General features: G+C 43.1%; 1 protein-coding gene across 1 annotated transcript in view; it reads right to left on the bottom strand.

Annotated features, from left to right (window-relative positions):
- exoc4 (exocyst complex component 4) overlaps nucleotides 1-16,773 on the bottom strand; it is a 582,261-nt gene that overhangs the window by 469,951 nt on the left and 95,537 nt on the right. The window contains exons 5-6 of the mRNA XM_060842705.1: nucleotides 15,216-15,459; nucleotides 8,963-9,140 (exon numbers count right to left, since the gene is read on the bottom strand). Coding sequence (XP_060698688.1) covers nucleotides 8,963-9,140; nucleotides 15,216-15,459 — 422 coding nt within the window. The remainder of the gene's footprint in view (nucleotides 1-8,962; nucleotides 9,141-15,215; nucleotides 15,460-16,773) is intronic.

Genomic DNA, 16,773 nt, shown 5'->3' with positions numbered 1-16,773 from the left:
CAAGCAATTTTATATAGTTTCGACACCTCCTTTTCCCAGTAATGGTGACGAATGGTTAATCGGCAAATTGATTTTAATTCCATGTCAGTAAATACTCCAAACCATGAAATATTATTAAAGTTCTGAATTTAACAATCTCATAGCACTGATGGGTAGACTGAGCCGGAGATATACAGAGCCAGTCATCAGAGGGAATCCCATAATGTTTCTCCAAGTATATATATTGCTCATTCACTGAGCGCACACTCCATCCCAGACTGCTAAACATCTAAGACAAAATATCAAACATGGAATAATATCATATGGGAAGTTACAGGCTAATTAGCCTATCCTCAACCGCTTCTAAGATTCGAGTCCATTGTAAAGGATGAGATTTCTGAGCGCTTGTAAGTTTACAGTAAAATTGAGCAAAGTCAGCATGGTTTTATCAAGGGGAGGTCAATGCTGACACATTTGTTTGACTCTCCTTGGTCTAACCAAGCATTGTATGTGTTATCTTCTTGGACTTACGGGAGCAGGAACATGTTGCCACAGTCATACAGGGCCATGGTTGATTCTGGGGATGACGGGACTGACGTACGAGTAGAGATTGACTAGGTTAGGACTGTTTTCACTGGAGTTCAGATGAAGGAAGGGGAACATGGCATAGAGACTTTTACAGTTATAACAGGACTAGATAGGGTTGATGAAAGGAGGATGATGGGTGCATCCAGATCCACAGGTCACAGTCTGAGCTTTCGGGGTAGACCATTTAAGACAGAGTTGAGGGGACATTTCTTCACCCAAAAAGTGAGAGCCCGTGGAATTCATTACCACAGGAGGTTGCTGATGCCAAAACATTGAATGTATTCAAGAGGCAGCTAGATATAGCATGTAAGGTGAATGGAATCAAAGGTTATGGAGCAAAAGCAAGATTAGATTGGACGATCAGCCATGATTGTGATGGACGGCAAAGCTGGCCTAAAGGGCCGAATGGCCTCTTGCATCTCCAATCTTCTATGTTTCTCTAAGGCCTTTGACAAGGTTTTGCAAAGGAAGCTGTTGAAAAAGATAAGAACCCATGGTGTCAGAGGCAAGGAACTAGCATGGATAGAAGATTGCTTTCTGTCAGATAACCAGAGAATGGGGATAAAAGGGTCTTTCTCAGTATGGCAACTGGTGACTGGTAGTGTTCTGCAAGGGTCAGTTTTGGAACCACAACTTTACACTTTATACATTTACAATCTGGATAAAGAAACTGAGGACATTCTAATTCAGTTTGCAGATGATACAAAGATAAAATTGAGGGGCAGGTCGTACTGAGAAAGTAGGGAGGCTGCAGAAAGATTTAGGAGAAAGTGAGGACTGCAGATGCTGGAGATCAGAGTTGAAAAATATGTTGCTGGAAAAGCGCAGCAGGTCAGGCAGCATCCAAGGAGCAGGAGAATCGACGTTTCGGGCATGACGTTTCGGGTTCCTGAAGAAGGGCTCATGCCCGAAACGTCGATTCTCCTGCTCCTTAGGTGCTGCCTGACCTGCTGTGCTTTTCCAGCAACATATTTTCAGCTGCAGAAGGATTTAGACAGGTTAAGGGAGTGTGCAAAAAAGTGGCAGATGAAATAAAACATGGAAAATGTGAGGTCATGCACTTGGGTATATAGAATAGAAGCATGGACTATTTTCTAAATAGGGTGAAAATTCAGCAATCTGAAGAAGTGCAAAGACCTTGGGAATTCTAGCCCAGGGTTCTCTTCAAGTAAACTTGCAGGTTGAGTCAATAGTTATTGTTGGCATTTATTTCAAGAAGGCTATAATATAAAAGCAGGGATGTATTTCTGAGGCCTTAAGAGGCTGTAGTCAGACCACATTTGGAGTATTGTGAGCAATTTTGAGCCCCATATCTCACTAAGGATGTACTGGCCTTGGAACAGGTCCAGAAGACGTGCACAAGAATGATCACAGGAAAGAAAGGCTGAACATATGAGGACTCTGGGTCTACATTCATGCAGTTTAGAAGGATCAAGGGGGATCTAATTGAAACTTGTAGAATACTGAAAGACCTGGACAGAGTGGATGTTGAGGAAATGTTTCCATTAGCAAGAGAGACTAGGTCCTGAGCGTACATCTTTAGACTAAAGGAAAGATCCTTTAGAACGAAGATGAAGAGAAATTTTTTCAGCCAGACTGGGCTGCACAGTGGTTAGCAGAGGTTTCATATCACCAGGGACCCAGGTTCGGTTCCAGCCTCGGGTAACTGCCTGTGTGGAGTTTGCACATGCTCCCAGTGTCTGCATGGATTTCCTCGAGGTGCTCCAGTTTCCTCCCACAGTCCAAAGATGTGCAGGTTAGGTGAATTGACCATGCTAAATTGCCCAAAGTGTTAGGTGCATTAGTCAGGGGTAAATATAGGGTCGGGGAATGGGTCTGGGTGGGTTATTCTTCGGGAGGGTCGGTGTGGACTGGTTGGGCCGAAAGGCCTGTTTCTATATTGTGGGTAATCTCATCCAAACTAATCAGACAGTGGTGAATCTATGGGATCCATTTCCACAGAAAAATATGGAGGTCAGGTCATTGAGTATATTTAAAGACTGAGATAGATACGTTCTTGATTGTTGTGGGAAAATGGGGTTGACAAACTTTGTAACATGATTGAATGGCAGAGCAGACTTGATGGCCTCAATTCTGCGCTCATGCCTTATGGTCTTATCAGGGCGAAGTCATTCTTTGTGTTGGATAAAAATCAAAGGTTTCCAGAACCATGTACATCAATAGCAAATTCCAGGAACATAGAACATAGAAAAATACAGCGCAGTACAGGCCCTTCGGCCCTCGATGTTGCACCGACCAAAGTCTACCTAACCTACACTAGCCCAATAACCTCCATATGCTTATCCAATGCCAGCTTAAATGACCATAAAGAGGGAGAGTTCACCACTGCTACTGGCAGGCCATTCCATGAACTCACAACCTGCTGAGTAAAGAATCTACCCCTAACATCTGTCCTATACCTACCACCACTTAATTTAAAGCTGTGTCCCCTAGTAACAGCTGCCTCCATTAACAGAAAAAGGTTCTCAGTGTCTACCCTATCTAAACCCCTAATCATCTTGTACACCTCTATAAAATCTCCCCAAACCTTCTTTTCTCCAATGAGAACAGCCCCAAGTGCCTCAGCCTTTCCTCATACGATCTTCCTACCATGCCAGGCAACATCCTGGTAAACCTCCTCTGCACTCGTTCCAATGCCTCCACATCCTTCCTATAGTATGGCGACCAAAACTGCACACAATACTCCAGATGAGGCCGCACCAGAGTCTTATACAACTGCAACATGACCTCAGGACTCTGGAACTCAATTCCTCTACCAATAAAGCCCAGTACACCATATGCCTTCTTCACAGCACTATTTACCTGGGTGGCAACTTTCAGAGATCTGTGTACATGGGCACCAAGATCCCTCTGCTCATCCACACTACCAAGTAGCCTACCATTAGCCCAGTAATCCATCTTCTTGTTACTCCTACCAAAGTGAATGACTTCACACTTAGCTACATTGAACTCCATTTGCCACCTTTCTGCCCAGCTCTGCAACTTATCTATATCCCGCTGTAACCTGCCACATCCTTCTTCGCTGTCCACAACTCCACCGACTTTCGTGTCATCCACAAACTTGTTCACCCAGCATTCAAGCCCCTCCTCTAGGTCATTTATAAAAATGACAAACAACAATGGTCCCAAAACAGACCCTTGTGGAACACCGCTAATAACTGCACTCCAAGATGAACCTATTCCATCAACTACTACCTTCTGTCTCCTTCCAGCCAGCCAATTCCTAATCCAAACCTCTAATGCACCCTCAATGCCATACCTCCGTAGTTTTTGCATTAGCCTAACATGGGGTACCTTATCGAATGCCTTGCTAAAATCCATATACACAACATCTACTGCTTTACCCTCGTCCACCTCCTTCGTCACCTTCTCAAAGAACTCAATAAGGTTTGTGAGGCACGACCTGCCCTTCACAAAACCATGCTGACTATCCTTGATCACATTATTCCTATCCAGATGTTCATAAATCCTATCCCTTACAATTCTCTCTAAGACTTTGCCCACAACAGAAGTGAGACTCACTGGCCTATAGTTACTCGGGCTATCCCTACTCCCCTTCTTGAACAAGGGGACCACATTCGCTATCCTCCAGTCTTCTGGCACTATTCCCATAGACAATGACGACATAAAGATCAAGGCCAATGGCTCTGTTATCTCCTCCCTAGCTTCCCAGAGGATCCTAGGATAAATGCCATCAGGCCCAGTACTTATCTATTTTCATCCTTTCCAGTATTCCCCAGACCTCTTCCCTACATACCTCAAGGCCATCCATTCTAATCATTTGTGACTCAATATTCGCATCAGCAATAGTGTCCTGTTCCTGAGTGAATACTGACGAAAAGTATTGATTTAGCGTCTCTCCAATCGCCTCCGCCTCCACGCACAACTTCCCACTACTATCCTTGACTGGACCGATACCTACCCTAGTCATCCTTTTATTCCTGACGTACCTATAGAAAGCCTTTGGGTTTTCCCTAATCCTACCAACTAAGGACTTTTCATGTCCTCTTCTCGCTGCTCTTAGCTTGCTCTTTAGATCCTTCCTGGCTACCTTATAACTGTCAATCGCCCCAACTGAACCTTCACGTCTCATCTTTACATAGGCCGCCCTCTTCCCTTTCACAAGGGATTCCAATTCCTTATTAAAACACAGCTCCCTCACAAGACCCTTGACTCCCTGCCTGACTGGTACATACTTATCAAGGACACCCAATAGCTGTTCCTTGAACAATCTCCACATATCATTTATGTTCTTCCCTTGAAGCCTATTTTTCCAATCCACGCATCCTAACTCATGCCTCACCCTATCATAATTTCCCTGCCCCCAGCTATAACTCTTGCCCTGCAGTGCACACTTATCCCTCTCCATCACAAAAGTAAAAGTCACCGAGTTGTGGTCACTGTCCCCGAAGTGCTCACCTATGTCCAAGTCTAACACCTGGCCTGGTTCATTACCTAGAACCAAATCCAGTATAGCCTCACCTCTTGTTGGCCTGTCTACATATTGTGTCAGGAAACCCTCCTGCATAAATTGGACAAACACCGACCCATCTAACGAACTCAAGCTATAGCTTTCCCAGTCAATATCTGGGAAGTTAAAGTCCCCCATAACAACCACCCTGCTACTTTCACTCTTCTCCCGAATCATCCTCGCAATACTTTCCTCTACTTCTCTCGGACTATTGGGAGGCCTGTAGAAAACTCCTAACAGGGTGACCTCACCTTTCCTATTTCTAACCTCAGCCCAAACTACCTCACATGGCAAGTCTTCCTCCATCATCCTTTCCACCGCTGTAATACTATCCTTGACAAGCAATGCCACACCACCCCCTCTTTTACCCCCATCTCTGACCCTGCGAAAACATTTAAACCCTGGAACCTGCAACAGCCATTCCTGCCCCTGTTCTACCCACGTCTCTGTAATGGCCACAACATCGAAGTCCCAGGTACCAACCCACACTGCAAGTTCACCTACCTTATTTCTTATACTTCTGGCATTGAAGTATACACACTTCAAGCCACCTTTCTGTCTACAGGCACCCTCCTTCGAGATCGATGCCTTGTTCCTAACCTCCCTACACTCAAGGTCCTGTACCATAAAGCTACTGTCCAGGTTCCCATGCCCCTGCATAGTTTAAACCCTCCCAAAGAGCACGAGCAAACCTCCCCCCAAGGATATTGGTGCCCCACAGGTTCAGGTTTAGACCATCCTGTTAATAGAGGTCCCACCTTCCCCAGAAAGAACCCCAGTTGTCCAGAAACCGGAATCCCTCCCTCTTGCACCATCCCCGTAGCCACGCATTTAACTGTTCTCTCTCCCTATTCCTTGACTCTCAATCACGTGGCACGGGTAACAAACCAGAGACAACAACTCTGTTCGTTCTAGCTCTGAGCTTCCAACCTAGCTCCCTGAAAGCCTGCCTGACATCCTCACCCCTCTTCCTACCTATGTCGTTGGTGCCAACGTGGACCGCAATCTGGGGCTGCTCCCCCTCCCCCTTAAGGACCCGGAAAACACGATCAGAGACATCACGTACCCTTGCACCTGGGAGGCAACATACCAATCGTGAGTCTCTGTCGCCCCCACAAAACCGCCTATCTGTGCCCCTCACTTTTGAGTCCCCAAGAACTATCGCTCTACCTTTCTCCACCCTTCCCTTCTGAGCAACGGGGCCAGGCTCCGTGCCAGAGGCCTGAACCTCATTGCTTACCCCTGGTAAGTCATCCCCCCCACAAGTATCCAAAACAGTATACTTGTTCTTGAGGGGAATGACCGCAGGGGGTCCCTGCACTGGCTGCTTCCTCCCACTCCCCCATCACTGTCACCCATCTCTCTATAACTTTCGGAGTAACTACTTCCCTAAAGCTCTGATCTATGACCACCTCTGCCTCCCGAATGATCCGCAGTTCATCCAACTCCAGCTCCAGTTCCCTAACACGGTCTTGGAGGAGCTGGAGATGGGTGCACTTCTTGCAAGTGTAATCAGCAGGGACACTAATGACTTCCCTCACCTCATACATGTTGCAAGAGGAACATTGCACTGCCTTCGCTGCCATCCCTCTAAAAGGTAAACTTTAAAAAATAGATCTAAAGAAACAAACAAGCAAAATGCAGAACTTACCTGCTTACCACAACGGGTCTTATTATTAGGTTAGAGGGGGGCGGCGGGCGGGAGGCTCTACCCCTGTAGTGCCTCGGGTTCCTCACCTGCGTGCTTATAAGAAAAAACCCTTCCCAGGTAACCTAGCGCGACACCAGCTTCCAGGTCCGCTAGGCGCTTAAAAATAACTTTAAATTTTAACTGTTAAAAAACACTAACTGGACTATACCCGCGACTTCAAAAAACACCACCAGACAGCCGTTACCTGCTCCGCCGAGAGAGTGAGTCAATGTCATCAAAAGCATTGTTTCAGTTTCTAACACATTCTTAAAGTGTCTGATCCTATATTGGAGAATTTGAGACTTGGTTAGAAGTTGAATATTTCCCTTTGTTCAATAAAAATGTAAAGGAATTTTTCAGACACAGCCTAATTTGATTTCAGGAAGGGTCACTGGACCTGAAACGTTAACTTTTTTTTCTCTTCACAGATGCTGCCAGACATGCTGAGATTTTCCAGTAACTGTTTTATGTTTCTGATTTGATACAATGTATTATTGTCACATGTATTTTGTTGCAAATACAGTGGAAGTGTTGTATAGTGTCATCACTCTCTGGCGCCATCTTCAAACACAGAAAATAAATCCAAGCATAGAAAGTAAAGGCAGAAAATAAACAAAGTTCAACTCAGCTCAAAAGCTCACCCGCGGTCCTGGATGTAGGCGCTCCCCAACTCAGATGCTGAGACCAACACATATACAAAGCAGTCAGCCAGCTTTGAGTTCCTTTACCACACTGCCGCTGCTGAAACAGAGTCGCCATTCTTCAGCATCATGAGCCCACCATGAATCCTTGCTGGGCTGACCTCGCTAATGCCACCACCACTGATGCCATTGATCTGCACTGGGCCCAAATTCAATTCCACCACAGCTGACTCGAGTCTATGCTGCCGTCTGACTTGGCTGATGCAGCCAACAATGGTATTGGATCTCAGACTGGGCTCAGGTTTGGCTCTAGTGCCAGGAATCCAAAAACTCATCACAGGTTTGTGCTTGTTGAAAATGTGTTGCTGGTTAAAGCACAGCAGGTCAGGCAGCATCCAAGGAATAGGAAATTCGATGTTTCGGGCATAAGCCCTTCATCAGGAATGTGCTTGACCCACATTGCCACCATTCTTAAATCAGAAGGTAAGCTCATTAAAAAAAACAAAGAAAAGGACCAATAACTAAAAGTGGACGAGTCCTGGCCTCAGGAGTCCAAATGCAACCTACTACCCCGTTGCCATCTTGAATGGGTCCCCATTAGCAGTATTCATTGTGCCAGACTGACCTTTACACACTGCTTTGTCTGGCAACCTTAAAACACAACAGTCACAGACACCCAGCATACAAGTTCAAAAACATAAGCTTTTGAAGCAGCCATTTCATATGCAGTACTTATGAAGGAGCAAAAAGATTTCACCACTACTTAAGGAGATAAAATTAGCAATATTCACTGGCGTATTTGTTACAAATATATTCCAGATAACAGTGACCTTTCCAGCAAATACTGAAATCAAATTCAACTTGTAGCCACTGTTTGAACTCATCACCTTCTGTGCAATGTCTTATTTACTCTACTTAAGCATAGAAGTCTATAGCACTTGAATAGAGGGATACTCAAGACATAAAACCATTCACTCAAAAATATTCAAAGTTTTTTCACATGACTTGTCTCAAGCTCTATCCACTCCCATATTGCAACATACATGGTCAATGGTTTGGTGTACAGTGGTTTTTGTACTTGCCAAGTAAGTATTTGCCAAGTAAGTCTTATTTAATCTACAAACACATGAGACAAAGGAACTAGAAGATATATTAAACTGACAGTTCATCTTGAAAAAGTTCACTTAAAAGCCATCAATATGTTTCTGCGAAGTTGTGCAATGTTATGTGTAAGAGAACAGAATAAAAATGTGATGTGACATGGTCAAAAATGAGACAGTACTGATTTAAAAATAATTGCCAAAACAAACAAATGAGACAAGAGAAAAATTACAGACAGTGTGAACATCTAGATGCACTGCCCAAGGGAGTGTAGTGAAGGCAGATTCAATCAAGGCATTCAGAAGGGTATTTCACTAACATCTAAAACAGGAAGAACATATTGAGTTACATGGAGAATCTGGGGGCATGATACACTGCCAGCAGAAGCATTCAAGCAAGATTCAAGAAAACAGCACTCAAGTGATTAATGGTACATCTTTAATAGGAGAACCACAATTGCCCTAGATTTACCTGGAGGACACTCTGGATCCTCGCCCAGACTTCTGCCATGTCGTACAGTTTGATCTCACTCACATTTGTACTCGAAGGTGATACAACCATTTGGTGAAGATAGCCAAGAACAATTTTGTGGGCAGCAGCTACAGCATAGAATTTTTCAAACAATAACTCGAGAAGCTCCAGCAGTAACCTAGAAACAAAATCATTGTAAAATTAATAAATAAGCTAGCTGTTAACAAAGTACAAATAGCCACTTTCCATTTGCATATTATCCAACCCAGGTCATTTTTGCTACAAACATCGTTAATACGGTTATAAAATCTGAATGCTGCAGGAATATATTTTCTGAAAGAGTGGTGATTAAAACCAGAAATCCTTCCCGAATGGATATTGGGCAGTTTTAATAAATGGGTTAAAATAGACCAACTATTTAAACTCTCAGAATGACACAACTGTAAAAAGAGGCCATTTAGCTGATAATGTCTGCACCATTAAGGGTATGCTCTCCAAATATGCATTTTCAACATTTATTAGAAAATTAATTTCAAAACCTGATTCTATCATTGTATGGGTGTTAATACAGCTAGCAGAGTGTGGTGAACTGATTAAGATTGTTTTCCAAGAAAAATGACGGAAATCAAATTGTCAACACCTAACTGAAAAAGCTCGACAGATTCCATTCGGCAAGTGCAGAAAATATTTCATCAGTTACAAACAAGCCAGAGCACTTCATTATGCTGTATGCAGTATACTTTCCATAAAATACACGTATCAGATCAACTTAGCCTTACTACAGTAAACAGAAGATTAGTAATTAATAAACAAACTATTTCACAGGGTTCACCTGATTCATGTAATCAATAGTTATGAAGGAAAACTTGCAGAAATTTACAAGTCATAACTATTGTCGTTAATGATTAATGCAATTACGTGAATCTTTTTGCCAACAATGACACAGAACACCAATGACAATTGAATTTACCACTGAACTGAATAAAATCACAAACCAAGAGAAAAGAGTTAACCTATTAGCTCCAGAACTGCTGATGGTGAAATCAAGCCCTGTTCCTGTATCATACCATGCTATACTGCAAACTTGCTTACAAACATTTCTGACTTGGTCTAACAATTTTACAAGTGAACGCAGCAAATTCAGCACCTGTGAAGTAACATCCTAAGTATTTAACTACATCAGAACAGTAAGACTTGAGATTCTGGGGACAAAACAGTGAGAAAAATCTAGGTTGGGTACTTCTTGAAAGTGAGATCCTATCACAAAATATATATTCAAAAACTTATTTCCTTATCAAAGTCAATATATTCTTCGCTTGCAAAATTCCTCACACTATTACACAGTCACATTAAACACAGCATCATCAGATTTTACTACAAAATATTTTATTCCCCATCACTGGTAAATGGTATTCCTTCAACAATATATATGCTATGTAGATTTCCACACAGAACACAAACAGGGAAAGACTTCTAACCCAATCTGTCCAGAAAAAATATTTTTCCCAAATGCTGAAATAGCCACTCACTGCCCATTTAAATTTCAGGGTAAAGGTATGCATAAAGTATCAGTTCTATTTGTAAAGCTCATCAAGTTTCCACACAATAGGCTAACCAAGTTCTTTATATCCTCGTCACTACCGCTATTTTGTTAAGACTGGGAAGCATTAATTTGTCCACTTAGATCTTAGCAAATTGTAATCTTATTGACCCTAGGAACATTTCAGCAATGCTCCAATCTGGCTCTGCTAGGATCTACCAGAAAAAGGTTAAAAATTGTTGAATAATATCCTGAGCTCAAAAACCAAAAAATCAAAACTGGACCATTACTTCCTTATCAGTCTATGATAGCTCATCAAAATGACAGAAGGGGTTGTCAACAATACTATCAAGAGGCACTTAGCAAGGAATAATTTGCTCAATGACACTCAATTTGGGTTCGACCAGAGCCACTGAACTCCTGGCCTTGTGGCAGCCTTGATCCAAATATGGGCAGAAGAGTTAAATTTGAGACAGGAGGTGAAGGCTATTGTCAAAAGCTACCGTAATGCTAAGGACAAAGTGTGGCACCCAGAAGCCTGATAAAAAACTAGAGTGAACACTTACTCCAGGTGCTGCCTTACCAGTGTCTTGTACAGCTGAAGCAGGAATGCAGAAAGGCTAATGGAACAGGTGATATATTGATTCATTCATGGATAATTAAGTGACAATTTGGTTCTATAAACAGAGGGAATTAGTAATCAGTGGTGTGCAAAACATGGTTAACTGAAATTATGACCAAATAATGTTCAAGCCGAAGTTGGCATTTCACCCATCAAATCTTGTTTGATCTCATGATCCTCACCTCCATTCTCCTGCCTTTCCCCATTATCCTCGATTCTCTAAACGATTAAAATCTGTGCATCGGCTTTGAAAATGCTGAACAACCTATTTGTACAGTCCTCTATAACAAAGAATTCCACAGCTTCACTGTCCTGAGAAATGTTTTTCCTCATCTCTGCCTTTAATGGGAGATCTCTTATACAGAGATCATGTCCTACTCAATTATGCCTTTTTTAAAAATATCTACTAGTGCCAGCAAATGACACATTTTGTTCCGAATGCTGTGTGCTGTCAGATAGACTGCTCTTAATTTTGCTTTTGTTACATCACTAACCTTGTTTTTTGAGCTTCCTACTTTTCATAACCAGCTTTATTTTTATTCGATTTAAAGCTGCTCTCAGGTTCCCCATTCTCTGGCAGGTTCATTTAAATCCCACAACAACATGAGCAATCTTCCCTGCCTGTCTTGCTCATCTTCATTATACAGGTTCTACCTATTCTCGGTTTCTACAAATCCAAAGCCCTGCCCCTTGCATCATGTATTTAACCATGTGTTCATTTGCTCATTTTCCGAGTTATATGCCGACGGATACACAGCATTGGAAATATCCCGCGATCACTGCATAATAGAGTCACAGAATCATAGAGATGTACAACAGACCCTTCGGTCCAACTCGTCCATGCCTTATGTCCTGCTTGCCAGTCTCATGCTCGTACCCAAAAGTCCTACAACAACCATATCCCTCTTTTAACTTGTGACATTAGCACTAATGTGGACCACAATCTCTGGCATTTCACCCTTGAGCAAAATAAAAATTGCTCTGCAGTCATTCTGTGACAGGGAAGCAACTGACAACAGTCTCATATCCCACCCTCTGAAATATAGAGCATAGAACAAAACAGCACAGTACAGGCCCTTCAGCCTTTGATGTAGCGCTGAACTGTGAAATTCATCTGATGCCGATCCAATCTATGCCATTCCATTATTATCCATACGTATATCCAATGTCTTTTTAAATGCCCTAAATGTCAGCGAATCTACTCCTGTTGCAGGCAGGCTGTTCCATGGCCCTATTACTTGGAGTGAAGAAACTACCTGATATCTGCCCTAAATCGATCACCCCTCAATTTAAAGCGACGTCCCCTTGTGTTAGCCTTCACCATCCGAGGGAAAAGGCTCTCACTATCCACGCCATCTCACCCTCTGATTATCTTATACATCTCGATTAAGTCACCTCTCAACCTCTTCTCTCGAAAGAAAACAGTCTCAAGTCCCTCAGTATTTCCTCCTAAGACCTTCCCTCTATACCAGGCATCACCCTAATAAATCTCCTCTGAACCCATTGCAAAACTTGCACATCTTTCTGGTAATGGAGTGACCAGAACTGTACACAATACTCCAGGTGCTGCCTTACCAGTGTCTTGTACAGCTGAAGCGTGACCTCATGGCTCTGAAACTCAATCCCCTCGAACAATAAACGCCAATACAACATTTGCCTTCTTCATCTATTACCCCCTCTCCATCTATCAGTTTGGGCTATCAGGAGCCCACGTAATATTATCTTTTCCCAAAATCCAAATCAGTACACTTTTCCAGGACACATTACAAAAACTTTGAAGAAATATGAATTTCAGCCTTCTTAATTCATCTCTGGTCCACAGGAGATCATCGCCAGATATTTCAAATCTGATACAAACCATTGCAACATCAGTTCCAATACTGGATGCAATTTTGGACTTCCATCTTCAAAATCTTTTGGTTTTGACCAGAATTTAGGATTTCAAACATTTTCCGAATCAACATGTTCAAATGTACCATTACTCACTTACAGATTATTTGGGAGTTGAAACTGGGCTTCCTGGCTCAGATATTGGGTTACCACTACAAACACCACAAGTGCCTCAAAGTTTGCGAGAAGATTTATAGCTCGGGTGTTTGTGGTTGTGGTTCTGTTCGCCGAGCTGGGAATTTGTGTTGCAGACGTTTCGCCCCCACTCTAGGTGACATCCTCAGTGCTTGGAAGCCTCCTGAGGTCTTTCCTTCAGCATTTGTAGTGGTTTGAATCTGAAAATGTGTTGCTGGTTAAAACGCAGCAGGTCAGGCAGCATCCAAGGAACAGGGAATTCGACGTTTCAAGGACAGAACCCCACTGGTTCTCATCCAACGCCCCACCAACCTCCGTATACAGCGCATCATCCGCCGTCATTTCCGCCACCTCCAAACCGACCCCACCACCAGGGATGTATTTCCCTCCCCTCCCCTATCAGCGTTCCGCAAAGACCACTCCCTTCGTGACTCCCTCGTCAGGTCCACAACCCCCACCAACCCAACCTCCACTCCTGGCACCTTCCCCTGCAACCGCAGGAAATGCGAAACTTGCGCCCACACCTCCACACTCACTTCCCTCCAAGGCCCCAAGGGATCCTTCCATATCCGCCACAAATTCACCTGCACCTCCACACACATCATCTATTGCATCCACTGCACCCGATGTGGCCTCCTCTATATTGGGGAGACGGGCCGCCTACTTGCGGAACGCTTCAGGGAACACCTCTGGTACGCCCGGACCAACCAACCCAACCACCCCGTGGCTCAACACTTTAACTCTCCCTCCCACTCCACCGAGGACATGCAGGTCCTTGGACTCCTCCATCGCCTGAACATAACAACACGACGGTTGGAGGAAGAGCGCCTCATCTTCCGCCTGGGAACCCTCCAACCACAAGGGATGAACTCAGATTTCTCTAGTTTCCTCATTTCCCCTCCCCCAACCTTGTCTCAGTTGATTCCCTCGAACTCAGCACCGCCCTCCTAACCTGCAATTTTCTTCCTGACCTCTCCGCCCCCCCACCCCACTCCGGCCTATCACCCACACCTTGACCTCCTTCCACCTATCACATCTCCATCGCCCCTCCCCCAAGTCCCTCCTCCCTACCTTTTATCTTAGCCTGCTGGACACATTTTCCTCATTCCTGATGAAGGGCTTTTGCCCGAAACGTCAAATTCCCTGTTCCTTGGATGCTGCCTGACCTGCTGCGTTTTAACCAGCAACACATTTTCAGATTCAAACCACTACAAATGCCGGAGGAAAGATCACAGAAGCGCTTCACAGGAGGCTCCCAAGCACTGAGGATGTCACCTAGACAGGGGACGAAACGTCTGCAACACAAATTCCCAGCTTAGCGAACAGAACCACAACCACAAGTACCTATACGAAGAACCATGTCATACATCACATTATCAACACCTACCTGGTAGTTTGTGGTTGTCCGTCTCCAATCACCGTCTCTCAAATTTTTTAATCAATCTGTTCAGAGATGTTGTTATGATACACCTCTGGATCAGGTGAGTCTTGAAACCTGTCTTTCTGGCTCAGAGAGAAGGACATTGCACTACAAGAGCCCCTACGTGAATTGATTTCAAGGGAGTGGAGACGATCAGTCACATGATGCAACTCTTCAAAATGAAGATGTAAAGCTGGAGAAATCAATTAAACTCAGATCCATGCACAATTTGCTTGTGTTGGAGCAATCAAAGCCAGATTTAGTACAGCAAGAAGTTATTCCAGCAGAAAGCAAACTTGAAATGCCGTTTGCTGACACTGTCATGGTATTTGGGAACATTTCCTGAAAAGCTACTGGCAGCATGAAATTTTTTGATCAATCATGACTTAAGTACTAAATGATAAGGCACTGTGGTCAAACATGTCACTGTGTCAAAGAAATAACAGTCACAAACAACAATCCCTACCAGTTTTTTTATGAAAGTAAGCTTAGAACGTAAAACAAATATTTTGAGCAATGGTTTGCAAAATATGCTGAAAACATGACCGCAACTTTTTACAGACTAATGTGTATTTCACAAAGTATTAGTATGATGACTGCCAAAATTTCTGGGCCCCTTCCCATTTCTCAGTTATCGCACTATTACCTAGGTTGATTCTCTTGTGAGACAACTTCACCTCGTTGATAAGCATGATCTGCGACCTGGGTTGTGGACCTTTTCACAATCTGTTCCAGTTCTTGATTGAAGCGTTCTTTAATACCTTTGATTGTTTCAGGAATCTTTTTCAGCTTTGCCAGGGCTTTTATCAGAATGCCCATAAAAAGTATGCTGTTCTCCTCTGGATCACATTCTGGGTCCTCTTTTATATCTTGGAGGTTTACCTCTTTCACTGTTAAAACAAAACAAGTCAATTAAATAAAACAAAATGCAACATTCAATTTGGCACTTCTTTAGAAGAATATTATTTCCCTGGACTTAGCAGTCCAATGTGAATAAATGGTGTTTGCCATCACCAATGGTGCTCAGAGTACTCATAGGCTTAACAGTAGTTATTTGTGGTTGACCATTTTTAGAACATCCTCTCCATGGCACCTGTCCAGTGCACAGGTTAGGCAAGCAAGACAGTGGCTCAACTAGAAATCAAAGCTTCCTCATTGATTTAAGCTCCATTAGCCCCAAAGTTGCTACTAGGAAATAATTTTACGATGAATTAAATCTACGTACAGCAAACTGAAAGATTTTTTTCCCCCAGTATGTACTTAATTACAGAGCCAAACAATAGTCTTGTCCACAGATAAATGAAATTATTTATGCACAACTTCAAGTTTAGTCAGTGAATTACGATCAATCATCAAAGCCAATGATGAGTAGCACCAGAGCTGCCACTTGGATGGTCTTAGCAGCCCAATGGATGCTGACTAAGTGGTTCAGAAATGCTTTGGAAACACCTGTTGTCACCATGAGAGAAACCAAGCGAGGTAGAGAAGCAATAGGGTCTACAATGACCAAGATTTTTTTCTGTGGTGGATATATTCTGAGAAACTGGTCATTGGTTCTCATCTGTTCAATAAAGAGCCAGGAAACTAAGGATTGGCCGAAGTGAAAAGATTTTCATAAAAGCGTTCAAAATTCCAACATGAATTCAATTCTGAAAGAATCAGACGCCAAACATTTCTAATTTAAGGGCAAAAAGGAATCTGCTTGGTATCGATGATGATGGTATTTCCAGCAAAAGTTCAGTTACAGCAGAAAACAACAGTCCAAGCCTCACGTGGCACATTTCGTGGCTAACTAATGGCACCGTAACAGACAGAGATGTTAAAATGCAGCACATGGAGAAACAGGCTGACCCAACAGCAATTACAGGACTCTCTCATTTAACTAAGCATGAACAAACTTTAGAAGATGGCAGTTCCACTGACTCCACAGTAATGATGATATTCTTCACTGGAACTCAACCTAACATTCATGACAAAATTCCTGCACAAAATCCAAGGTGATAGAGCTCCTTAGGTACTACAATACACTAGTAAATCCTTATCACATGTGAATGCAATAAAGATGCAAAGAGCAAAACAGAAACTGAAAAACAAAACTGTTGAACAAGTAAATGGAATCATATATGCCATAAGATACATTGGAAAGAGTAAACAACTGGTATCAAAGCATACGTCAAAACACTTAGCCTATCAAGAGCCATCCT

Source organism: Hemiscyllium ocellatum, chromosome 23 (assembly GCF_020745735.1).
Source record: "Hemiscyllium ocellatum isolate sHemOce1 chromosome 23, sHemOce1.pat.X.cur, whole genome shotgun sequence".
NCBI lineage: Eukaryota > Metazoa > Chordata > Chondrichthyes > Orectolobiformes > Hemiscylliidae > Hemiscyllium > Hemiscyllium ocellatum.
The sequence above is the reverse complement of the archived record's forward strand: the minus strand, read 5'-3'. Positions and strand labels throughout refer to the sequence as shown.